The sequence below is a fragment of the Schistocerca serialis genome, chromosome 1 (genome assembly GCF_023864345.2).
Source record: "Schistocerca serialis cubense isolate TAMUIC-IGC-003099 chromosome 1, iqSchSeri2.2, whole genome shotgun sequence".
In the NCBI taxonomy this organism is placed as follows: domain Eukaryota; kingdom Metazoa; phylum Arthropoda; class Insecta; order Orthoptera; family Acrididae; genus Schistocerca; species Schistocerca serialis.
In genome coordinates, this window is record NC_064638.1 from 1,031,150,719 (window position 1) to 1,031,177,407 (window position 26,689).

At 43.8% G+C, this 26,689-nt stretch overlaps 1 protein-coding gene across 1 annotated transcript in view; it reads left to right on the forward strand.

The window, feature by feature from the left end:
• LOC126455080 (mucin-2-like) overlaps positions 1-25,963 on the forward strand; it is a 115,668-nt gene extending 89,705 nt beyond the window's left edge. The window contains exons 4-7 of the mRNA XM_050091148.1: positions 1,378-1,455; positions 10,557-10,647; positions 17,609-18,093; positions 25,881-25,963. Of these exons, the coding sequence (XP_049947105.1) occupies positions 1,378-1,455; positions 10,557-10,647; positions 17,609-18,093; positions 25,881-25,963 (737 nt within the window). The remainder of the gene's footprint in view (positions 1-1,377; positions 1,456-10,556; positions 10,648-17,608; positions 18,094-25,880) is intronic.
• The last annotated feature ends 726 nt before the right edge of the window (positions 25,964-26,689 follow it).

The following is a 26,689-nucleotide window of genomic DNA, read 5'->3' on the forward strand; positions in this document are numbered from 1 at the left end:
ACAATCTGGACCCCAGCGTCCAACAACACTACCTCCTCTGGATCCGGCTCTTGAGAAAGAATGGGCAGCCATTCCTCCATATGCATTCAGACACTTCATTGAAAGTGTCCCCAGCACCCAGCAGAGTTAGAGCGTCAAAACGGCGAAAGGTGGATAAAATCCATATAAACGTCCGCCAGTAGATATCGTCCTACTGTTGATCAGATAGTGTATTTTCCATTTCGGTCTTCCCTTGAAACTGGTATCTCACTAAAATTTCGCCACGTCTTCGTGTTTCAAGTGCCACGAGCTTTGCCATTTAAAGCAGAAGGTGATTACAGAAAGAAGGAGTGTCATTGTGGTAAATTGGCTGACATGTTATAATCGTAAGAGAAGTAACGTACAAAGGACACTCCGAAAAATTTTGAGACTTAACTTTTCTATATACTGTCTCTGAAGTTCTAGGCGTCACTGCAGCCATTCAGATTATTTGGTAAAGACTCAGCTGCAGAGGTCTTTTCAGAGGTTCTTTAAGTTACATTGTATTAACGGAAATGTTAAATTACAATTATTTTTGCATTTGGTCGCAAAATTCCACACGAGGCCTTTTCTGCTCAGGGATTAATAGGTATAGTCCTCAACGAACGACTACAGGTGCTTATAACCGAAGGTTATTGTGCAGCATCTATGAAATCGCTACGGTTGCAATTTCAACGGTGTACTCACCTTGTCGATGGCTGCTGTGAGGAGTCGAAGTAGCGGTCAGCTTTCGACTACTCTGCAGTCTGAATTCATGAAACTAGCGTTTAATATTCGTTTCGAAGATGAAGAGTAACCAAAATAAATCGTAAAACATGCTAAACACTGATTTTAATTCAGTACTACATTAAAAGCTTAAAAAAACAATCGTGCGGAAATGCTTCAGTCTCAGCTCCATGGCTGCATAAATCTGTCAAGCTTGGCGGCAGAAATGAAGGTCTCGCAGCCAATACAGTGCGACGAGTAAGTTGATACTTGTACGACTTACTTAGCAATGACTGCTTCTACCGACAGCCTTTCTTGGTACTGACACAGTCATAGAAACCCACGATGATTCAAAAACTTTGCTGATGACCCTTGTATAAATATCATGACTAGATACCTGCTTTGATACTTCCGGAAACGTAGCCTTATTACAAGAGGATGTTAATTACATTAAACCACCACAATAGTGAATAATTTTTAGGATGTTTCCACTCATACTCGGTGTCAACGGGGGCTAAGAAGAGCAGGGAAATCCGCCAATGAGCACAGACGCACCGGAGCGCCCGGTTGGTCATCCGGCCACCGGCACCGCGACCTTGTCGGGAACTGCCGCCGCCGCAGCCCACAGCTCACTATAAAACCTGTCGGTCGCAGACGCTGCACTCACAGAGAGGATCGCCATGGCAACGCAAGTGTCTGTCACCGCCGCCGCCGCCGTCATAGTGCTCGTAGGTGAGTTTTGTGCTGTGTTGTTACAGTTATCGTTAACTGAAGAGTTGCCGTTAATCGAAAAATTAAAAATTCGCACCTGGTTTTTGGGCTCGTCAATGAAGTACGTAAGAACGACGAGAAAATTTTCAAGTTCGAGAAACGTTTGTTTGGTTGGACACCATTACCATCTGCATTAATCACTCAGCGTGTTCGCAGTGGCGTGTGAAGATCCGGCGTGCACCGGTAGCAATTGTTGTTCGTGTTTTTGTTGGTTCTCTTTGTGATAAAAACGACTGCGAAAATAAATCATCCCGCTGCGATAAAACGATGATACAGAGTAGATTTTTGTGCGAAAGGAGACATTCGCATGAAAATTCATCAGGTTCTGCATGACGTTTATGAACTTATGGCAATTATTAAAGGGAAAGAGCAACAATAAAATTTATGGAACGACTGTGCTTAGTGAGGAGAGAAGTGGAAGGCTCAGAATTGTAAGAACCAATATTAATCGTGCGAATAGAAAAGCTGTGGAAAATTGTAACTTCACAAATAATCTTCCGAAAAATATCCATCGGTGTCACGGGTAACGTTATGCAGAGGAACCGAATTATCGGAGACTACGTGCAGATCCAAATATTACTGACTTTGTTGCCCAGGCGTCCCTGCAGTTTGTTGGAACTATTTTATAACTTCGTCTTGCACCCCATATCTCGCATACAGATGAAGGAGTCCTAAATACTTCTCTGTGCAGTGAAAACAGTTTTCCACAAAAGAATTATCAAGCTATCGTTTGTAAAAGTACTACTCCTTGATTTCGATAAAAATTGATACAATCAGTTATGTATACTTAAAAAAAATTAGCTAACCGAGACAGTGAACTAGATAGGATGTTACGTATTTTTTACGTTCCTGAAAATATGAATACTTATGTTCGAGTCGGGTAAGTTCGGTAACGTTTTCTCTTCGCGTCTAAAGTTGGAAAATACGTTAGCTAAAAATGTTTTCATAAGCCCCTACGTTTATTTAACTACGTACTGTGGATGATAGACTAGCAGACGTCCCACACATATTCCCATGTTGACCCAACATCATCGTCAGTTGCGACAGCAGTGCGCACGGAATCATCGAAATTGGACAGTGGATGAATGGAAACATGTTTTCTGATTGGATGAAACACTTTTCTCACTACACTAGGTCATTGGCCGTGTCCGGATATGGCGTCATCAAGGGCACACATGTACGACCCCAAAGATGATGACCGCTGGGGCAGTATAAAGAAATGGCGGACATTCACTTGGGGTTCCACGGGAAATGTGGTAGTAATCAGATGTACCATGACATCGTGGACTACATGAACATTATTGCGGACCACCTGCATTCCTTCATGCTTGATGTCCTTACCAAATGTCCATCTCACAAGAACAGAATCATGCTTCGCTCGTCTGAAGAGCATGATAGTGACACGTAAAGCAGACAACCTTGTATGTACAGCAGCCACAACTATGAATAGTCATTTTGGGTATTAATAAACTTCTTCAGCTGTATTCTCTGCTTTATTATTAGACCACAACCGGTTTCATGGCACTAAAAGCCACATCTTCAGGTGAATATATAACTAAAACATTCAAGCTAGAAAGCACAGATCTTTGTATCAAACATTCGTTGTCCATCAGAGCAAAACACCGCTAAAAGGCGGTATGTCACAGAATAAAATAGCCGGATTCCAATACGGTGCACGGGTCCGCTTCTCCGGTCTATAAACAATCGCTATCAGCGGTCGTGGCCGTGTGCTGTGTCACACTAATGCTGCGGCCGCGTCCCCTGTTAGCGAATTTGTAGAGGATGCGAGAAAAAAAAGAAAAAGAAACACCCAATCAGTTGCCAATAGATATACTGGAACCTTTGACCTACGTTTTCAAAGATTTAAAATTGGCTTCTTCAGAAGATGTAATGAACCTAGTTGCATCAAATTCTGATGAAGTACATTGAATAAAGCCAATCAGAACGTGATGTAACAAGGTCCATTACACTTTCTGAAGAAGAAAATTTAAAAATTGTCGAAACCTAGACCAAGACTTCCGGGAAACCTTTATTTTCAACAAGCTGGCTGATTTTTTTCAACCTCTCGAAGTTTGCTGACGTACAGCTGACGTATCAGCCTTGTTTAAGATTTTGAAATATTTGTGCGAGTTTGGAGTCCAATAGACTTATTGTTCAATAGTGTTCTTGCTACTGCTCTCTGCCTAACATGGTAGACATGTCTATATTGACACAAAAATAGGTAAACATGACCCGAGAAGTTGTGTGTCACTAATTTTGCGAAGCTTTAACGTCTGAGGGAACTGCTATTCTCATGACTACTGTTACAGGGAAGAATCATTGGGTGTCAGTTTTCTGGAAACCATCCCGCACTCTCCTGGAAATAAAACAAAACAGCCGATGGACAGTAATGGTCAGCGTCTATACAGGTGCAGCAAGCAGTAGGCAACGTGTGACCCATCCCGCCGGACAGGTTTTCCCAGGACTCTCCGGCCGCGATAAGCACTTACGTAATTTTTATAAGGCTCGGACACTCGACAGTCCAGTTTTTTGGTGAACATCTAAGCTCAGTGCCTTTCATTTCTTCTTCCTCCCACAAAAGGTCAGCAGTGGTTAAACACAATTAATTTTGGATATTACCTTCAGATTGTTCACGCGAGTATAAAAATTTCAAAAAATTAAAAGCGAGGGAAGAAACTGAGAATAATATATTGTCTTGTCGTAGAAGAAAGTATGCTAATAAAAGCTTAGATTAGCAACGCCGTTTTTCAGGGACATGGGTATACTTTGACCGTGAGATACAACCACATAAACTGTGTATATGAAGGCAAATCACGATAAGGGAAATTCTACTTCGTCTTAAGGCAAAATACAGGAGCTCTTAGTCTGTGTCTTATATGAAGAAAACAACTGTAAGCTACATTTTGTAAAAGTAGCTTACAGAGTCAAGAGACATCCGGTACGGCCGGCCGGTGTGGCCGAGTGGTCCTAGGTGCTTCAGTCCGGAACCGGGCGACTGCTACGGTCTCAGGTTCGAATCCCGCCTCAGGCATGAATGTCTGTGATGTCCTTAGGTAAGTTAGGTTTAAGTAGTTATAAGTTCTAGGGGACTGATGACCTCAGATGTTAAGTCCCATAGTGCTCAGAGCCATTTGAACCATTTGAACATCCGGTACACGCAGACGTGTTAGGGCATAGTCGCTTTCAGAACAACTTAAAACATAGCGAGTCGTCGCAGTGGTTAGCATACTGAACTTGCATTCGGGAGAACGACAATTCAAACCCGCGTCCAGCCGTCCCGATTAAGGTTTTCCGTGATTTCCTTAAATCGCTTCAGGCAAATACCGGACTGGTTCCTTTGAAAGGGGACTGCCGACTTCCTACCCCATCCTTTCTTAATCTCATGGGACCGATATCTCGCTGTTTGGTCCCCTCCCCAAAGTCAGTCATTCATTAAAATAAAATGTACCAGTGGTTTTCAGAGGCCACCAATGACTTGGGTATCTGTTGTGTATAAGCCTTATAAGATAACCTGCACATCTTTCGTGTGAATATTTTGTGCCATCTAAAATGGATACCACACCAAGGCTGACATGTCGGCAGTAACAACATAGCATCCAGTAGTCAAAAATAAAATAGAAAGTGTAGAGAGAAAGCGCTACCTGCTCTGGTTATTAAAAAGAAAAGAACTCGTTAACTGATGGACGACGAAGAATGTCAGAGGCAGAAACAACTGGAAAGATTGACATTGCCTTCGATCCTCGGTGGTGGTGTTTGTGGCATTGTCTAATTTGCTGCATCACGTACAGACACGGTCCAGCCACTTTAATGTGACTACTCACAGAAGACAGGTGGCGACACAAACAGTGGAGGGTGCATACAGGGTGTCAGGGGGACGCGGAAAACAATGCAGTCGTTGTCGTAATGTAGAAATTCAGCGAGTTATCTGACATCCAAAGGAGCATGATCTTTCGGCCTAAGAGTGGAAGCATTTCCGGAAACGGTGAAGTTTGTAAACAGTTCGCTTGCCGCCGTGGTTAAAGTATGCCGGGAATGGCAAAATGGCGCTATCCAAAACCGGCGCCGAGGCAACTGAGACGCACAACAGGCCGTAGTTGACAGGGTTCAACGACGGCTGCAGAGATGTCTAAGGGCTTAAAGACTAGAAGTGCAGCTATCGAGCAAGTGACCGCCCAGATGAACAGTGGGGCTACCAACAGTGTCTCCTCAACAACCGTTCAGCGAACGTTGCTGCGTATGGGCCTTCGCTGCAGGGGTTTGGTTCATGCATCCATGCTGATTGCTGTTAATCGACAACGAAGTTCAGAATTTGCACGCCAGTAGCGCAATTGGACGTCCACTGAGTTGCGACAGGCAACCTTTTTAGGTGAAAGATGGCGTTGGCGTGTACGGCTTGGAATTCCTGAAAGTGAAAACCCTACAACAATCGTCAGAAAGGTCCAGGCCGGAGTAGGAAGCATTATAGCATTCTCTGGGTGATCTCGTGATTCTGGATGGCACAATGGATCAACACAAGTACACAGATGAGCCGAAACATTACGACCACCTGTTTAATAGCGTGTTGTTCCATTTTTCAGACAAATAGAGATTATGCTTGGCATGGATACTACAAGTCCTTGACAGGATTCCAGAAGTACATGGCACCACATGTCTATGCACAGGTAAACCAATTCCCGCAGTTTATGGGATGGTGGTTAACGGGAACACAGTTGGAGCCCGATATGTGTTTCAGTGGGTACAGATCAGGTACTGGCAGTTTATGGGATAGTGGTTAACAGGCACACAGCTGGAGCCCGATATGTGCTTCAGTGGGTACAGATCAGGTACCCGGAACTTATGGGGTAGTGGTTAATGGGTGCGCAGCTGGAGCCCAGTATGTGTTTCAGTGGATACAGATCAGGTACTCGCAGTTGATGGGATAGTGGCTAACGGGCACACAGCTGGAGCCCGATATGTGTTTCTGTGGGTACAGATCAGGCAGTTTTGCTGGCTAAGAAATCAGTGTGAGTTCACTGTAATGCTCCCCAAACCAATGTAGCACGATTCTGAGATTGCAACACGGACAGTTATCCTGCTGAAAGATGTCATCAGCGTAGGGGGAGACTTCAGGCATGAAGAGATGCAGATGGTCCGCAATAATGTTCACATAGTTCACTGCTGCATCTTTGGCACGCTGCATGTTTCGTGCAGCCATTCGCCTGGATGACGGCATGTAAGGACCAGATCAACGAACTGGTGCAACAAGTAATGCGATTCATTCGAGAGGCGATACGTTTCTATTGATCCACTGTGAGAACTCAGTGATCCTGTGTCCACTACAGTCATAACTGACGATGTCGTTGGGTCAACACAGGAACACATGGGGGTCGTGTGATATGGAGCTCCATGTTCAACAACATTGCATTCTATCGTCAGATTTGCCACAGATCGCTGCCTATCCAGGATTCCATAGCGGGAGATCCTCCGACCTCTGCGTTTTGTAATGAGACGTGGTCGTCCAATACCATACGGGTCACTCGTTGTTTCAACATCGTTCAACCACTTTCCACAGATGCTCATGACAGTAGTACGCCAACAGGCGACCAGCTTCGCCATTTCAGAGACTCTCGTTTCCAGCCGCAGGGCCATAACAATGTTCCAGTTGTCACGACCGCTTATATAAATGGATTTCCGCATTTCCGGCACGCATCCTCACTATAATGACTGCCCATTCGTCTCTCTTCCACTTACATTCTTTCCTTCCTGCGTCACGTGCCCCTATCACCATCAGGAGGCATTAAACCTCGCGGTGGACAGTGGTCATAAAGTTTGCTCATCAGCATATGTATATATCCAACTGTTTGGGGACGATGCCCACCCGTACGTGCAGTTTATTTCTCCTTGGCATGATGGTATCTACCACCAGGACACTGCAACGTGTCACACAGTTCGCAGTATACGTGTGTGGTGCTAAGAGCACCAGGGTGAGTTTACCGTACTCTCCTGGCCACCACCCTCTTCGGATCTAAACCCAGTCGAGAAGGTCGGAATGGTTCCACGACCCTGTCGTAAAAGGATTTTTTTTTCCGCAAGCCTCTGCAGTAATGTACAAGGGACCTATGGAATAGTTTGTTTTTGCTTTCTAACCATCAAGATTTCGGAATCTACCTAGAGACATTGGCTGGCGACGTCTGTTTCGCTTCGGCAAAATGAGTGACTGACAAATTAATGAATCAAATGGCCGTAGGCCGAAGGATCTGAAACAGACGCCATCAGGCCGTATATCATCTCTGTTGTACTGTCTCTGTTGCGTAATTACTGAAACAGATAACAAAGTATTATTCGCTTTCCACACTACAGTAATCAGTCACACATTCTGTCATTGCTCTCAAATATCAATTCCTATACAATGGAGTGTGCACTAAACTGATTTTGCTGATAAACTGAAACGGTACATAGCATCTAGAAATCAGATCAGGCATTCTCCCACCCGAACGGTAGTCTACCTGAATACGAAGTTCAAGCTGTAGTTTATGTCCACATTTGGAAAATAATTTATATAAATTTTCTTTATTAATTCTGAAATAATTGCAATTGAGTGTGGTTCTTACTGCAGGATTCTAATTAGAGCGCGTTAAAATTACTTTTACTCCCATAAAACTTACTTAAAGCCGGACTACGACTAAATTGATTGCAGTTATACAAACTTCTGTGAAAAAATGCAGGAATCCTGCACCGCCGTTGTAGGCAAGATCCTAGTGGAGGTGGTTTGCCGCTGCCTTCCTCCGACCTGTTACGATGCGTCAAGTGTATACCTGTGTCGTGTGGATATCCGTGCTGAGTGCTTAACGTCCCCGTCCGACGGACGGATCACCGTCAACAGTATCACATGCGCTCACTTTATGAGACACTGCTGAGTGGTTTGGAAAAAATGGTTCAAATGGTTCTGAACACTATGGGAGTTAACATCTGAGGTCATCAGTCCCCTAGACTTAGAACTACTTAAACCTAAGCAACCTAAGGACATCACACACATCCATGCCCGAGGCAGGATTCAAACCTGCGACAGTAGCAACAGCACGGTTCCAGACTGAGCGCCTAGAACCGCTAGACCACCGCGGCCGGCTTTGTTGATGATTACTTCCAGACAAACAGAGCACTTGAAGCTAGTTTCTGACGTCGGTGATCAGCGTCATGGCGACAAGAAGTCATGACGTTTGCAAGACAGCATCTCCTGGGGCGCTGGATACAGCCATAGGAGTGGCCGAACCGAATGTGGCCGAGCATGTGCCGATAACGACTAACTGACGGTCACCCATTGTGTGTACAACCAAACTTGTTTGACCTAATGTAGCTGTTGATGTGCCTTACATCAGACCTAACTGGGAAGCACTCCACACTGGAATATCATCCCTGGCATTCTGCAAAATATTCTCTGTGCATGTTCTAACATCTGATTGATCTAACTGACACGTTTAGTTTCATCTCGTCAGTACAATGTTTTGTGGGGTCAAGGGAAGAGAATACAAATTCACCAATAATTTTTCTTTTGGGTATAAGAAGTGCAACATTCTACAACGAGTCCATTTGGTTTCTCTACCTCATCTCTTCATCATACCCCTCCCACAACTCCAGCACCATGGATGACATTAGTGATCGAAATAAGTTGCATAAGAGAGGAACCACCTCCATGTTCGCCAGTCATAATTTGTAAAATCCATAGACACCTAAATCAGGTGTCGCATTAGACTTTCAACTCTGCTTTTCCTCTCTACAGGTCTAGTTCTCTGAACACTGAAGCATCTTAAAAACTGACGATCTCAGTGACAACCAAAATAGCCAGCCGCTGTGGCCGAGCGGTTCTAGGCGCTTCAGTCCAGAACCGTGCTGCTGCTACGGTTGCAGGTTAGAATCCTTCCTCGGGCATGGATAAGTGTGATGTCCTTAGGTTGGTTAGGTTTCAGTAGTTCTAAGTCTAGGGGACTGATGACCTCAGCAGTCCCATAGTGCTCAGAGCCATTTGAACAACCAAAATCCTCCATTTATCGGTTCCCTATAGGATGTTCCGTGTGAAAACAATGAAACAATTCTGTCTTGGATGGCTTCAACAGACCTAGTTAAAACAGGTAACTGCAACAATTAAATGTTCGCCAGACAGTGACGGTGAGGTTTTATCATACAATTTCGCCCTGGACAGTGGTACAGACCGGATGGCCTCAAGCTGGAAAAGGCTATCACCAAAGGTGACTGCAATAGCCAGAGCCTCTCTTCCTCTAGACACAATAAACAGGTCGCAGTCAGGTCCGTGTTAATAAAGGCTTTGGTAATGCGTTGTATAGAGTGTGTCTTAAGTTTTCTCTTGCTTTACGACTCGAATTGGTTCGGTGACTCACTATTAGCTTGGAATCAGTTTCTGGCTGTGTGTTGACAGGCAAAGTGTTCGTAATATTTGTTCACTATTGACAAATTTGCCGGGACTGAAGTTGTGAGTGTTCGCAGCACAGCTGTTTCTGAGTCACTTAGTTAACCTGCTAGTGAAGCATCGACTTTGATAGTAAAGTAGAGCATTTGGCTGTTTATTAGCACTGTAGTGGCACATAGTGCAAGAATTAACTTCCCTATTCAGCACAATATCTGTACCTGAAGTATCTGGCAAACATTTCATATATCGATCTTGAATGATTCCAGTGGTACCGTAATACACCCCTGGCGTTTGGTCAGTAACAGAACGGAAAAGAAGCTCACTTGCTTCCTTCCCCGTACAATCGGGAAGTATTTCATGAACGTTTTGGGTCATGAGCTACCAGTGATCATATTTAGGCTTTTGTGGGAGATAATACGAACTAATTGTGCAACATACAGTTGTTTGACTAGAAATTCGTTATGAGTATTGCACGTACAAATTAAATATACAGTGTATGCAACATAAAACGTACGCAAGTGATGACAGCCACCGGATTTAGTAAATGCAAATAGTCCACAAATACCAAACTGGATGAGCTGATCTTCAATTGAGCTGTGTCTCAGAATTATGCTGAAGCTTATGTTGTTGTGTAACTTCCTGTGCAATTGGTCTGTTTCAGGTCTACTTGTGCCCCAGATTTTCGCATTGCCACAGTTCGAAAGAGAACCTGAATTTCCACCAGATGCAGGTGAAGACGACATTGAACCATGGTAATTTTCTCTGATTATTTTTTCTTAAGACTTGCTAAGCAGGTGCGAAGTGCCGCGATTCGGCTAGAAGGCGCTCCAGTTCGTGTCCGCGTATTATACAAAGCGAGGGACTCGGCGTGGTTACCTGGAATATTTTTAATGAGTAAACTGACTGCAATTCGTTTGGACCATTCTTGACATCGAGAGCCGTAATATATATTACTCAATGTTGCTGCAATAACAAGACTAATATTGTTAAACTGTAATAGCCTCATCAAATATTTCATGAACCAGTGCATGCTGTATAGTTGAAGTGTACTTTTTTACGAGGTACAGGGTCCGGCAAGGAATTGTTACGCTTTCCACAACATTTTAACACATATTTTAAAATAAATTTCAAGTTTTATATTTCTCGAAGATTACAAATACATTGCCATTTAATAAACATAAAGCACAAATACGAAACATTGCAATTCAAGTGCAATGGCATCAATGTTGCGGCCGTTCTTGTCCAGGCATTGTTGCAGGTGAGAGGAAAAATTGTCCATACACCGTTCAAGCAGAGCAAGAGTTAATTAGGGGAATTCCTCGAATTTTTTGAGTAATGACTTCTGAAAGAGCTTCAAAAGCCCGTGCTTTTTCAATGCAAACCCTAGTTGACAGTCACAGTGCGTCCATTTTTTCGAAAATAGTAGGCTCCAGTGATGCCAAATCGGGCTAATCTACACCACACAGTTACTTTCTCACTTATTAGAGGCCTCTCCTAGAATTCCCGTGAATTATTTTCCGACCAGCACCGGTCATTTAGTTTGTTCACAGCACCCGATTAATGAAAATGAGTCTCAAAACTCATTATCAGAATACTGTCAATTTTCAAGGTTACCAGCATCCTTTCTGCAGACATATGCTGCCGTAAATAGTCATTTTGCTTCAGTTGTTGAATCACCATGACTTTAAAACGATGACAGTGTAGGCAAAAACTGCAAAATGCGGCGAACTGACCCGTCTGAAAAGTGCGAAGAGCGAGTATGTCCTACCACTGAACGCCAAAGGCTGGCCTCCACACCTTGTCGAACTTTCGCGATCTTTTCTACTGTTCTAACTGTCCGATCACCTCCCCGAGCCGTTCCAGGTCTCAACGTTCCTCTCTTTCTTAAGTTGTAGAGCAACTTTCTTACTCTTGGGCGAGATGGGAGAGCACCATGTCGACCAATATTGAACTACTTACATGATCTTCGCTGCTTTTGCACTACCGAATGATCAGTTGCAATGAAGGTGTCGGAAAAACAAAGATGCGTTGTGAAACTGGCCAAGGCTCCGTGGATACCGAAACGGCAACTAAAAAAACGTAAAACTAATTGTAGAAAGATCAGACGTCAGATTGAGTTCCATTCAAAGAATTCTGCGAAAATAAAATTGTTCATCAATCTGATTTACGTAGGAGATAGGATTAACAAAAGGAGACAGAGCGGATTCAAAGAAAAGCAGCGCTTTTCGTCATGGGTTCAGTTAGTAAGCAGGATGACCTCTTGAGATGTTCATCCAACTTCAGTGGCAAACGCAACAATAGAGGCGTTGTATGGCACGGAGACTTTCACCGTTAAAAAATCGAGAACGAACATTCTGTAGCGAAACAAGTAACATACACTATGTGATCAAAAGTATCCGGACACCCCCAAAAACAAAATTTTTCAGATTAGGTGCATTGAGCTGCCACCTACTGCCAGGTACTCCATATCAGCGACCTCAGTAGTAATTACATATCGTGAGAGAGCAGAATGGGTCGTCCGCAGAACTAACGGACTTCGAGCGTGCTCAGGTGCTTGGGTGTCACTTGTGCCATAGGCCTTACGCGATATTTCCACACTCCTAAACATCCCTAGGTCCATTGTTTCCGATGTGATAGTGAAGTGGAAACGTGAAAGGACACTTACAGGACAAAAAGGTACAGGCCGACCTCGTCTGTTGACTGATAGAGACCACCCACACTTGAAGTTGGTCGTAACGTGTAGTAGGTCCACGTCTATCCAGACCATCACATAGGAATTTCAAAAAGCATCAGGATCTACTGCAAGTACTATGACAGCTCGGCTGGAGGCGAGAAAACTTCGATTTCATGGTCGAGCTGCTGCTCGTAAGTTACACATCACACCGGTAAATGCCAAACGATGCCTCGCTTGGTGTAACGAGAGTAAACATTGGACGATTGAACAGTGGAAAAACGTTGTGTGGAGGGACGAATCACGGTACACAATGTGGCGATCCGATGGTAGGGTGTGGTATGGCGAATGGCCGGTGATCGTCATCTGCCAGTTTGTGTAGTGGCAACAGTAAAATTCGGAGGCATTGGTGCTATCGTGTGGTCGTGTTTTTCATATACCCCCTGTTGTTTTGCGTGGTACTATCACAGCACAGGCCTACACTGATGTTTTAAGCACCTTCTTGCTTCCTATTGTTGAAGAGCAATTTGGGGATGGCGATTGCATCTTTCAACACGATCGAGCACCTGTTCATAATGCACGGCCTGTGGCGGAGTGGTTACACGAAAATCATATCCCTGTAAAGAACTGGCCTGCAGAGTCCTGACCCGAACCATATAGAAAACCTTTGGGATGCTTTGGAACGCCAACTTCATGCCAGACCTCACCGCCCGACGTCGATACCTCTTCTCAGTGCAGCACTCCATGAAGAATGGGCTGCCATTCCCCAAGAAACCTTCCAGCACCTGACTGAAAGTATTCCTGCGTGAATGGAAGCTGTGATCAAGGCTAAGGGTGGGCCAACACTATACTGAACTCCAGCATTACCGTTGGAGGGCACCATCAAATTGTAAGTCATTATTTTCAGCCAGGATACTTTTGATCACATAGTGTATTGCAGAAAGGCTTTGGCAGGAATTTAGCCACTGTACATGATTGCTGACAGCGGTGGTCATGAGTACTTACAGTCGTAAGAAGACTGGGCTCTTGACGCTCACATGGCGCCACCGAGAGGGAAGACGTTGGATTCGGCGTGTGGATCTGGCTCGTCGTACTGCATCTGCAGCAGGAATTTGAGCTGCAGTTGGCACCATAGTACACAACGATCAGTTACAAATCATTTACTTCAAGGACAGCTCCGAGCCAGACACTCTGTAGCGTTCATTACACTGACCCCAATTCACTGCCATTTGGAACTTCTATGGTGTCAAGCAAGAACTCATTAGAGAGCAGGATGAGGTCTGTTGTATTTCCAGATAAAAGCTGTTTCTGCTTCGGTGCCGGCTGAGTGCCTGCAACCAATCTGTTTGCCTGCCAGACATACTGGACCTATACCCGGAGTTACGGTCTGGGGTGCGATTTCGTATGACTGCAGGACTGCAACATTATATGTCAGTCTGTTGACCCGACCTGTTGTGTTGCCATTCATTAACAGCATTCCACGAGATGTTTTCCATCAGGATAACGCTCGCCACATACCGCTGTTGTAACTCTACTCAATCTCAATATGTTGACTTGGCCTACTGGACCACTGGATATGTCTCCAATCGAACAACTCCAGTGTCATCCATGAAAAGCATTAACCGTGCCTGTAATGGCCGACTAAGTGCTACACGCAAGGAACTCCAGCCCAAAAAGTGACGCCAGGCACCTGTACAACTCAATGCATCCACGCTTGCATTTTTGCTTTCTACATTCTGGCGGTTACACCAGTTACTAATGTACCTGAATTTCACATTTTCAGTGGCGTATCTCGTCCTTACATTAACCTATGATCTTGCAATAATAATTACTTATATATGTTACCTAGACAAATATATTCCCGAAATTTAATTACTCTACATTAATTAATTTTTGGTGCTGCGATTTTTTTCATCGGTGTATGCTAATTCTGATGTGATAAAATAATTTCTAAAATGTCTACTTGCCCTGTCAAAAATTACATGAAATGCATATTCTAAAATTAAAAAAAAAATAATTACTAGCATTTAAAAAAACGGCTGGGGTGTCCCTTGTGCCAGAATACAAGAAGTGTACAAGACGAATTTAGTCATATAACTCCTTTGCAGACCAGACAAGAAAGTACGGGGCAAATATCGAATATGGGAATTTATGTGCTGGTGTCGCTGGCGCTTGAATGGTACACTTAACGCCACGTCCTCAGAAAATAAAAACTCCGCCGAAACTCGACGGAGAGTGGAGAGGGTGTTCGTTCGTGCAATTCGAAAAGTCGCAACGACAGAACAAGAAACTCCACATTCGTTGTACTTTCACTCGGAAGTTTCTTGTCAGATCTACAAAAGCGTTATTTCACAGAATTTGTTTCATCAAATCGCTTCCATTTTAAGATTTTTTTTTTTACTTATGCACCCGCGTTAACTCTCCCTAACCGTTCAGTGAATGGCAGATGATACTTTGTAGCAGTGTTTTCTTTCTCCTTCTTCCTTAGATTCACAACACGAGAGTAAAACAATAATGTTGTCTGTACCCCACCTGACACTCACTGACAACTCTCGGTTGTTCGTAATAGCCCCAGCACCGAAATCTGGGATCAAACTGGTTTTGGAGCGTGCCTCATGCACTGACTCTTTAAACTGAACAGTAGTGTGATCGAAGAATAATCCAACTGAATAACGACTTTAAATTGTTTTTGTGTAATTTATCGATGACTTTAAGCCCAATAATATCACGTAAGCTGCACAACCGAAAGAAATAGGGGAATGTCGGGTAACATCGGACAAGAGCCGCAGTAGCGACAGCGTCTGTCGCGTCGCTGCTGTGTATAGTATATAGGAATAAGACCAATGACGCAGTTCTGAATCAAAACAGCAGTGTTTTTCGCACTGGCAACAAATACCTGTTCCTAGTGAGTTTCTCGTTACACTAAATGAAGACAAGACTTTAATGCTTTGCAAGCTGGCAATATTTTATTGTATCTTTAGATACGCTACTGATGTTACTCTCTATATTGCAGACTATGAGAACGTCTGTCCCAAATAATAACAATGGGAATGTCTACCTATCATAACGGTACGTTCGGGTTGTTTAGGACACGGGAATTTCAGGTTGTACCAGACAAAACGGAGAGCAACAAAACTTAAGTTTTACAGGGTTTTATGTAAAAGGTGAAGAAGATTGCATAAAACACTATCAGGGATTGCGGGTAGAAAGTAATGATAAAACTGATCTAACGAAAACAGACCAGGCCAAAGGACAAGATGACGAAATATACCAAGGAGATAAAATTATATTCGAGGAGATGAAAGAAGCGTTAAAGCTGCCGAGGAATAGAAAAACAGCAGGAGCTGATAACACGAATACAGAACTTATTAAACATGGAGGTTTAATGTTGGAACCGAGACTGCTACATTTAATAAATGAATATTGGAAACTGAAGACGACACCCGACTCTTGGAGAGTGATGGAAGTAATATCACTCTGTAAAAAGGGAATTGGAAATGCCTGTCAAAACTACAGAGGAATACGTCTGCTGAACACTGGCTGTAAACTATATGGACGAACAATTAATAACAGACTGGAAATAATAGCTGATGCCCTCTTACAGGAGGAAAAAGATGGTTTTAGAATAGGACGACCCTGCCATTGCAGCATTAAAATAGCTCGGTACCTAACTGAAAAGAGACGAAAACGTAATATGGAGATTCATATTGCATTTGCAGAGTATAAAGAAGTCTTCGACAGAGTGAACTGGTATATGCTATGGAATGCAATGGAAAGACGAGGTTATCCTAGACATTTAACGCAAATGATTAACAGCTTGTATTTAAATAGCGAAATTATAATTAATATAGGCAAAGAGGGAACAGAGCCAATAGTAATTAACAGGAGTGCGACAAGGTCGCAGTCTCTCGCCCACTTAATTTAATGTATATATGGTTCAAATGGTTCTGAGCACTATGGGATTCAACTTCTGAGGTCATTAGTCCCCTAGAACTTAGAACTAGTTAAACCAAACTAACCTAAGTACATCACAAACATCCATGCCCGAGGCCGGATTCGAACCTGCGACCGTAGCGGTCTTGCGGTTCCAGACTGCAGCGTCTTTAACCGCACGGCCACGTCGGCCGGCAATGTATATACTGACTACATTGTTAGACAATGGAAACAAGATGTTAACTCAGGAATTAACTTAATTCCTAAAAATACATATTTGAATACTCTTTGATGTTGACCAAATAATTTTAGAAAAGAAGGACGATGATTTACAATTTGCTCTACAACGCTTGGGCTCAGTAGGTAAACTCTATAACTTGAAAACAGCAGAAAGTAGAACCAAAGTTATGGCTTTTAAAGGAAAATGCCAAGTACGCTATAAAATAATGCTAAATGGAAAATCAGTTGAACAGGTAACTCAGTTTCAGCTTTGAGGATGTGGTGTAAGTTATGAATATGATAATGACATCTCCAATAAATTAAAATCAAAGACGTAAAGCTTTGTACGAAAACAGATAGATGGCTATGAAACCCATTTTAGGAAACAATAAGTTCTTTTCCCAGAAAATTAACTTAGATGGGCAGCTTATTCCTTTGAGTAAATTTGAGTACAAATATTCACAGCAACTGAAAATAAAGTATCCGTTCAATAAGACGGAAATGAAAGTGAGTAAACAGTTTCACTACGATTTGATGGAAAGCCATGAAGACATAAGATAAAAAACCGCTTAAGATACGATTTTGCAGTGGGTATTAGGTTCCAGATTACAGTGTAATGTCTGGAAAGACCCTTCAAAAAGTTAAGCAACCAAAACCCGAAGGGTGGAAAAAATACTAAAAAAAGAACAACGAACGTATATTCTCATGACACTGAGTTTACTTTAAGTAGAAGTATGTTCCAATACATCCCTCAGAAAATATTATAATTCGGAGAAAGCTTACTTGTTCCATACTGCCCGACCATCCCTAGTAGTGTTAGTCGTCTTGTCTCGTGTTTTAAAGCTTGTACACATTATCACTGTTGGACTGAAACAGCGAACTGTTACCAGGTTCCCGATGAGAGGCTGGCCTGGGAATGACGTACATCCTGACAGGTGGCAGCCTGACGACTGGCCCCCTCCCTTCTTCCCGCACACGACCAGCCGGCGCCAGCGTTTCTTCACGACCACGACCAGCCGGCCGCCGCGCCGCCAGCAGCAGACCAAACGCCCAGAGCTGGACTGGTCACCCCCACCTCCTCAGGATTTGGACTGGCGTCCCAGACCTCCTCAGGGTCCTCGGCGAACCCTGAGGCCTCCCACGTCTACCGTTGGTGTCAGGCGTACCACGAGCCGTCCGACCACGAGCCGTCCAATCACGAGCCGTCCAATCACGAGCCGTCCAATCACAAGCCGTCCAACCACGCCCATCGCTGGCACCACACCCCAGGACTGCAACTGCCCGTCCACCAACGAGTTCAATCCCGTCTGCGGCACCGATGGCGTGTCATACCCCAACCCCGGCCGTCTCCGCTGTGCCAAAGACTGCGGAAAACGTAAGTCAGACTCTCTGTACACGAAAAGTACAATACATTATCATTAGTCTCCTCCTGAGGGATATCGTGCCAAATTCTGTCCAATTGACACCTTAGGGCGTCAAAATTCCGGGTTGGTTGGAGGGCTCTGCTCATAATGCTGCAGGCGTTCTCAGTTTGGAGACCCATAGTTCTTGCTTGCCAAGGTACGGATTGGAAAGCACTTCGAATTGAGCCCCAATCACCAGCAAAGGCGTTTTTATGCGTCCTCTGAATTTGGCGTCATTCAGGTAATTCTTTCAGGCTGTTGTAGTGTTATGCAGTTTTATTTTGAGACCAGTTATTTGTAATCCCCGGTAGGTTCTCTTACTGAGCAGCCAGAAAGGCCAAATTTTTGTATTTTCTGAAATGTGAAGATGTTACTTGTTTCCTCAGTGGAACCGCAACCATCTGGCTGCGTGGTAGACTATACTGTTTTATTTTTGTCGAAAATGAAAAGAATTCTCGTGTACAGTTGAACAACCATTCTTAAAGAATACTGTAACACATGTTATTCTTTTTTGTAGCTTAATTAGTTTTCTATAATATCTATGTTTACAGCCTGACAAAAACAGCGAACTATCAAGAACACTTGTTGGATGTCAATTTCATTTCGTACACATACACACAATCGGCTGGTATGCAAGTAAATAGAGTTTCAGTTGTCTGTCACAAAAAGAAATGCCACCAAAGTGCATTAGTGTAGTCTATATCCTCTCACTGAAGCGAGAAGCCATGTGCCAGAGGACTGGCCTATGCAAAGATGAGTAAGCAGGAACTCATCCCATCTTCATGGCTGAAAGTAGGTACTCTATGGCCACATAGTGGGCTTTACTACATGCAGCTTATTATCAGTCACTTCCAGCCAGTCATTTTCCCATCGGCGCATGACTTTGGAGCTCAACAGGAGTGATAGCATTCAGGGGGGATAGCACAATAAAATACTGAGGATTGCTACACATCTCCTTGGCTCCTACATTCACCCTTTTCGTTACCAGCAATACCTATATGTCCAGGTACCCAGTGGAAAGATACCTCCTTCCTCAGCCGTTGTAGTTGAAGGAGGGCGTCTTGGATACTAAACTACTACTTTATCTGCTGGGTACAAGCGTTGTATAGAGTGAAGGCCACTCAGAAAATCGGAGGAAACAAGCAATTTAGCACTTGAAACCCACCTCGTCTCTCCTCTAGTGCCTGCAAGATGGCATACGGTTCCACATAAAAGACAGTAGACTCTCAAGGCAGTCGGATCTTGAGGACATGATAAGAGAAAACCGCAGAGCAACCAATGGAATCCCACCGTTTCGACACATCCATAAAGAAGTCATACAATTGTGGTGCTCAGTTAGAATGGCAAAAAATAAAGTATTAAAGGATATGCAGGACTGCAATCTCTTCTGTGCTGCACTTGATCCACAATAACTCTGGGCCTCTGCAGTAAACGGGGTGGCAGACAGTTAATACCCTGGATGTGGGATTGTGCTTGCTCCACACCAAGTGACACCAGTATATGCCGCATGCCCATCCCAAATGGCCTGTTTGTCCATGGATGATTGGAGAAAAGGCTTTCCAGAGTGGACAAGCAACAGAATGGTATACAGGTGAAGTTGGAGCTGTGAGGCATTTACATGCCTGTCATACCATGAGGACCTCCCACCAGATGGCGACTGGAGATTCCCCAGCCTCAGCACAGGACTGTGTAAGACTGGGTATGGGTCTGGTCCTGTAAGCACCTGCGGCCAGCCTAATCCCCTCATGGGTGTCAATTATCTTCAGGTAAGAAGGCCCCGACAACCTTTACACTGTCCATCCATAGCCTACCCGTGAATGCACAAAAGCCCTATAAAACTGTAGCAGACACTTCCTATCTGGTCCCCAAGGCATTTGGGAAAGACACTTTATGATATTCAGTACCTTCTGGGCTCTGGCTTTCAGGTCTCTCAGGTGTGGTAGCCATGATAGTTTGGAGCCAAAAATGAGGTCCAGAAACCTCTCTGAGTCTCGAAAATGTAGAATGGCGTCCCTCACATACAAGACATGTAAATTAAAAATATGATGAGAACGATTAAAAGGAACACACCCCCACTTATCCGCGGAAAACTGAAAACCCGTCTTTGCAGCCCACTTCTCTAATCTCCATACTGCAAGTTGTAACTGAGCAGTCGCCGTTGCAACACTGGAAGAGGTACAGAAAACACCAAAATCGTCCAGAAATGAGGAGCGCTTAACAGGACTCCATAGGTAGATGCGATACTGTTTGTGGCTATGGCAAAGAGGGTGACACCTAAAACACTGCCCTGAGATGCACATTCTCCAGCTCAAATCGATCTGACGGTGTCTCACCAACTAGGGATCCAAAAAGCACTTAGACAGGAAAGACCATCTAAAGATGGGGAGGTGGCCACGAAAGAACCTCTGATGCAGTTGCACGAGAGCACTGTGTGTCTAAGTAGTATCATATGCCTTACCAATATCAAAAAAATGGTGAAATAGTGACTGCCTGCTGAACAGTTCTCTGGAGCAGTGTCAGGTTGTCAACAGTGGACCAAACTCTCTGGGCTCCATACTAAGAGCGCCTAAGGAGTTGCCCAGTCTCTAACAATGACAAAAGGTGATGGTTAACCATTGCTCCAATCTCTTTCCTGCACAGCTCACTAAGGCAATACTCTGGTAACTACTGGGACACGTGTGGTACTTTCGTGATTTGAGAAGAGGTATCAAAATTGTCTATCCATGAGTTCAGGAAGTGACCTGTCTGCCATATCAAATTCAAACATTCGAAGACACTGCTGGCAAATGTCAAAGCATTCACTACCAGATTTAGTACTGATTGGTTGCAATACCACGAGTCTCAAACAGTGCCAGTTCTAGCTCCAACTTGGAGGAAGGGTTTTTGTAAGACTCACAGTTGTTGGATCTGAAGTCCAATTTGCCTGTCTCTTAAGTCACATGGTAGCAGTGAAGAGCCAGATCCTATCTGGCATTGGCAATAGCTTTTACAAAATGCTCTGCCTCCATCTGAGTGATGTCTCTAGGTGTTTCAGGACTGCTGCTATTGGTAAACGATTGTGTTTACCAGAAATCCTCACGATCGGTTCCCTTACTTTTGTATAACGAGTGGAACAGTTTATGGAGTCCAGGAAAGCTTGCCACGACCTTTTATTGCTCTCCTTAATTATGCGTCGAGCTTTGGCTCTTGCAGTCCAAAGTTCTGTGAGGTTCTCTGCTGTTAGGCGGTGCTTAATCTATCGTAGAGCTGCATGCCTGTACCGGATTGCTGAGTAGCACTCACTAGTCCACCAAGGTATAGGCTGCCTCTTAAGATGAGCTGAGGAATTTGTAATGGATAAGTCAGCAGCATGATGAATCACTCGTGTAATATGGTACGCCCATTCCTGGATACTGTTGCGGTGTTCAAATACAGCCAGCTAGTTGAATGGCGTCCAGTTAGTCCTGCTGACCTTTGGTTTTGGTGGCTGCTCTTCAAGTAATGCTCCATACAGTAGGTGAATGTGGAGTGGGTAGTTGTCACTAGAATGAAGATCGTAAATGGCTTCCACTTAACAGAGTCTATAAGGTAAAGTAGAAAGAGAGTTTTATGGCAGAGAAAGACCCAGTAGCAGCACAGAAATTGGTGGGAGTACTGTGATGAGGGTACACAGCTCGTAAGATGTCATAAGGCTCTCCAAAACCAGACCCTGAGAGCACGTAGAGGTCGAGCCCTACAAAACATGATGGACAATGAATCTCCCATTAGGAGAAATGCTCAGGGGAGTTGTTCCATAAGATCTTGAGGAGGTAGAAACAATGAACAAACAGTGATGCTCCAACACACATGAATTTCAGCAGCAACTGATTGCAGGACAGTAACTGGGAGGAGAACAGAGAAGAGGTGTGCATTAGTGAAGATAACAACGACACCTATCTTTGCCCTCTCCCCAGTCAGATCATCCTTGTACTATAGTGTGCAGCCTCGCACTACAGGGGCGTCAGATGCTTTAAAAAAGTTCCCTGCAAACTCAAGAAAGGGGGCGTTCCTATGCTAGAGTTTCAGTTCCTCCACATGTGTCCTGAGCCCATTAATGTTCCACTGTAGGATGGGAGCCATCTATCACTGGGGTAGTACTTTCATCATGACTTTCTGCTGGGGAGGGAAACCCACAATGAGTGGAGGCTTTGTCTTGGGATGTGATGATTGCCCTAGTCCAAAATCAACATCCATTACCTCTGAAGAAGTTTTGGGAGAGTCATGAGACAGGATGACGTCGACATTGTTGGACGGTGTACTTCCCACTTGAGTGGGTGATTACTCGCCTTCGTCTCCGATTTTTTTTGTGTGAGAGGGTTTTGGAGCGACAACCACGGAAATGGTATGGTAGCTCTGGACCGTGGACAAGACGATCTTTGGAAGGGCAGGAAGTTCCTCGATGTTAGCAACCACAGCCTTTTCTCAACTTATGGAGTAGAGGCAGGCTTTGAAGTAACTGCAGCAGCACAAGTTCATTGACAAATGCAGGTACTAATGTTGGCCTCCAATTTTCTGGACTGGCTGTCTGAGAATGAGAGCAGAAGAGGCACTGAACATGGGCAGTTGCATGGGCTGTGTATATCTTTTTGGATTCACCATATGAAATGTCCTTTGTTGTTTCTATCTCCTGGATCTTCTGTTCTTCAAGGAAGAACTACGCCAAACAGGGTAATACCCAGAGTAATTGACACACTTTGGAGAAGAGGAACGACGAACTCCGTGTGGTTGGCTTTACCACATTTGCCACAAGTGGCCTCTGCCTTAGAACCAAGAGTAGTGTGGCCAAAGGGATGGCATTTAAAACAACGAATTTGGTTCAGGAAATATGGTCAAACGCTGAGGCTTAGGAAATCTGCCTTGACATGCTCTGGAAGTTCGATTGTGTTAAATGCAAAGATAGAAGAGTCTAATTTGACACCCATTTCATAATGTTTTGCACATCGACAGTGCTATCGTGGGAACACTCAGCTTTCAGTTCTTCTTGGTGAATGTTTTCTAGATCCATAAAAGTCACAACACCTTTGCTGTAGTTCAAGGCAATATGCAGTTCAGTTTCAATTGCATACTCCCCGAGGCACTGAGCTTTCTGAATGTTTTTAACTTGTTGGAAACTAGACGTTTCAGCAACAGGGGCCCACAGTGCAAGCGCATAACAGACTTTTAGGTCCTAGCAGTGTCCTCTAAACCCACATGTATGTAAAGTGGAGAACCTTTATCGAAATGCCGCGCGGGTAGCCGCGTTGTCTTAGGTGCCATGCCACGGTTAGCGCTGCTCCCCTCGTCGGAGGTTCGAGTCCTCTCTCGGCATCGGTGTGTGTGTTTTTCTTAGCGTAAGCTAGTTTAAGCTAGATTAAGTAGTGTATAAGCCTAGGGACCGATGACCTCCCAATTTGTTTATCGTAACTGTGCTCTTCTCTTTTAATTTTTATAAATACACACTGACTGGCTGTTGGTAGCTGATGCAGTGGTAAGCGCTCACGGTGGCATAGGACTGGCGGCGCTTTCGAGTCCCCAGCTCAGGAATCCATCCAGGAGTCACTAAGCCTATTCCCAGCAAACGGTTTCTGAGCCCCTGAGGGCTCTTTGTAGGATATACAAGGGGCGAAAACACTGTCAGATGTCGAAAGAATACGGAGATGCTGCATTTGGCCGGTTGGTCGAATCATGCAGTATCCAGATTTGTGAGGCATTGGACCACATGGAAATGTGAAGGCAGGTGTACTCGTCATCGGAGTAACAGTCGACCATGCCTGACACCAAATGGGAAGGTATTGTGCGCCAAATGCACAGTAACCCCTTCACATCTGCTCCGGCCAACCGAGAACAACTAATGGGCTCCCTGCAACATTCTGTCTCATCCCACGTCATAGGTCGGAGTCTAGCAGTAGCCGTACTAGGGCATTAATGTTCAATTCTTAGGCTGCCGTCAACACCAAACCACAAACGGCTGTGTTTGTAGCGGTGCAGTGGTAGGAAAGCATGGACTGCTGATGTGTTCAGCAACGAATCACGGATTTGTAAAAATCTCGATGACCGCCGTCGGCCATTATGGCGGCGAATGGGAAGAAATTCCACTCTTCCAATGTTTGGGAGAGGTATAGCGCTGTTACAAGTGGTGCCATTGCTTGGGGTTGGCTGGTAGAGAATGAGCGAATTCTGATGGCACAACGGAACGACACAAACAATCTGCGTTCTATTGAAACAGTAATCTGGTGACATTTTCCAAAAGGACAGTACTCGTCCACATGTAGCGCATCTCTCTATGAATTATCTGCGAGATGTTGAGGTACCCCTACAATCAGTTAGATCCCCTGACCTGTCCCCAGTACAACATGTGGCCTCGACCTGTTCAGACGTCTGACCGTCCCAGTGTCAGTGTCCAGCATACCAAGGACCATTGACAACAGCTGTGGGCCAGCTTGCGCCAGGAAAGGATACAACTGTTTTACGACACCCTTACCATTCTAATCAGTGCATGAATCCAGGACAACGGGGGTGCAACGTCATACTGATAAATGGTCTCTTACTGTCAAGTTCTTTGTAAATTTGTCTCGATTTCTTAATCAATGAAATAACACCAACCACTCTGTCAATTGTAGAAGTTTCATTTCGTTTCATTCGCCCATTCTGGGTGCGTCACCTTTTTGTCAGGCAGTGTAGACTGTTTACTAAGTTAACTGCGAAATGCTTGCAGAGAATACTGGGCGGAATTCTGATAGAAGAAATTTCGGACAAGTTGTTTCAACAAGATAATGCACTTTTTCTGCAACATCAAAGACCAAAAATGGGAAGAAAGACCGAGATATAATGCCGCATCAACTACGAAATCGTTAAGAGATGGATAAAAGAAAATAAAATAAGAAAGTATTAAACTCATAAGTAAAACTTGACAACATGAGATTGTGTATGCAGTGGCAAACTATGGAAAGTTACTGAATAACATGGCATATCAAATCACTGCGCTTTTCGATATTTTAAAATTCAGAGGATTCTAATAAGTCAGAATTGACAGAAGCAGTAACGTACCGAAAAACACAAAAGGGTATTCGTTATTAGAGACATTTACAAGTCGACTCCCATACAAACGGTTGATATACGAGAACAAATTAAAGGTAACTTCACTGATATGGTCATTTAATTAGACTATGACTTACATCTCATGGACAAAATGGAACTCAAAATATCATATACATGCGTTATCTCGCAGTTCAGTCATTTTATCGTCCTCTTGTCGATAATAAGTACATAACAAAGAGAGCAGAAAATATATCTTGTTAATTACATGTTACTTGCAAATTCTTCTTTAAGGAAAAAGCAGATAGAACTACTTTTTCCCTGGACTGAAGTGTTGGTACCTTAATACCATGATTAAATGTTATGTTTTGTGATACTTTAGAAAAGAGCTGATCCAAAGGACGAAATTGCTTATTCAATTTATTGCGATGTAAAAGCAGCCTTGTGACGATTTCCAGTAATCAGACATTAAGGTTTTTTTTATGTTCATCCTAAAATTTCAGAAGTTCTGCTTGATGTAGGGTAGGAAGAACCAGAGACTCACTTCAATCGACGGTTCCGTTTTTCCAGTTCAGTGTCAGGCAGAGGTGTTTCCATATTCAGGCTATCACCAACAACACCTCATTTTTCTTCGCTTTTACGTTCCACGCAGTTTCCCCCTTCAGTGTTGTTGAAGGCTAGCATGCAAATTGCTATAAGACTCTAAGTAATGTCTTTGTGTGTGCAGGTGTGTCTGTGTATCACATAGGCAACTGCGTGACGACATCGACAAGCCCACCGAGCAGAGTCGTCTCCGGCCTTCCACCGTGACGCCGGCAGCGACGCTCTACTTGCGGACCGAAATTTTTAATTACTCGCTATGAAGACTTTGTGGCACCAAAGATGACACTGTTACGTTTTTTAACCCAAGTGTGAACTGGCACTTCCATTATGTATTTATACTTCTTCTTCGTAAACATCACCCAAAATGTAATAAAACTTCCATATTTAATTATACGACTTGTGTTACTAGTCAGCAACAGCTTCCTACAAAGGGAAAAGGACTCTTGAAGACAGTAATAATAATATTAGCCTTAAATGACGTGTCTCTGACGAGAGAGGTTACTGTGGTGGAGAATATAACAGGAAAGTCTATGGAAAAATGATTATATCGATTACTCAAGTAGCATCTGGTCTGTGACAACACGCACCGTATACTCATTCTTAAGTGATACACTCTGCTAATGTTGTGCACACGCACACACTCACACACACACACACACACACACACACACACACACACACATTCCTGCACACACATCTCACGCTATAAGCATACACAAGCACACATACAACACAGTCTCAAACGTCAGAACATAACTAAGTCAAAAGCTTTCTTACAGTCTATGAATGTCACTCATTGCTCTTGTCTATGTTTTTCTCTTATTTATTCCGCAGTTTATCTAGGTAGCTACTTATAAAAATATTTTTATTTGTGGTTCTTAAATAAATTTTAGTACTGTAGTTAATGTGTAAACTGTATTATGTCAGTTGTCC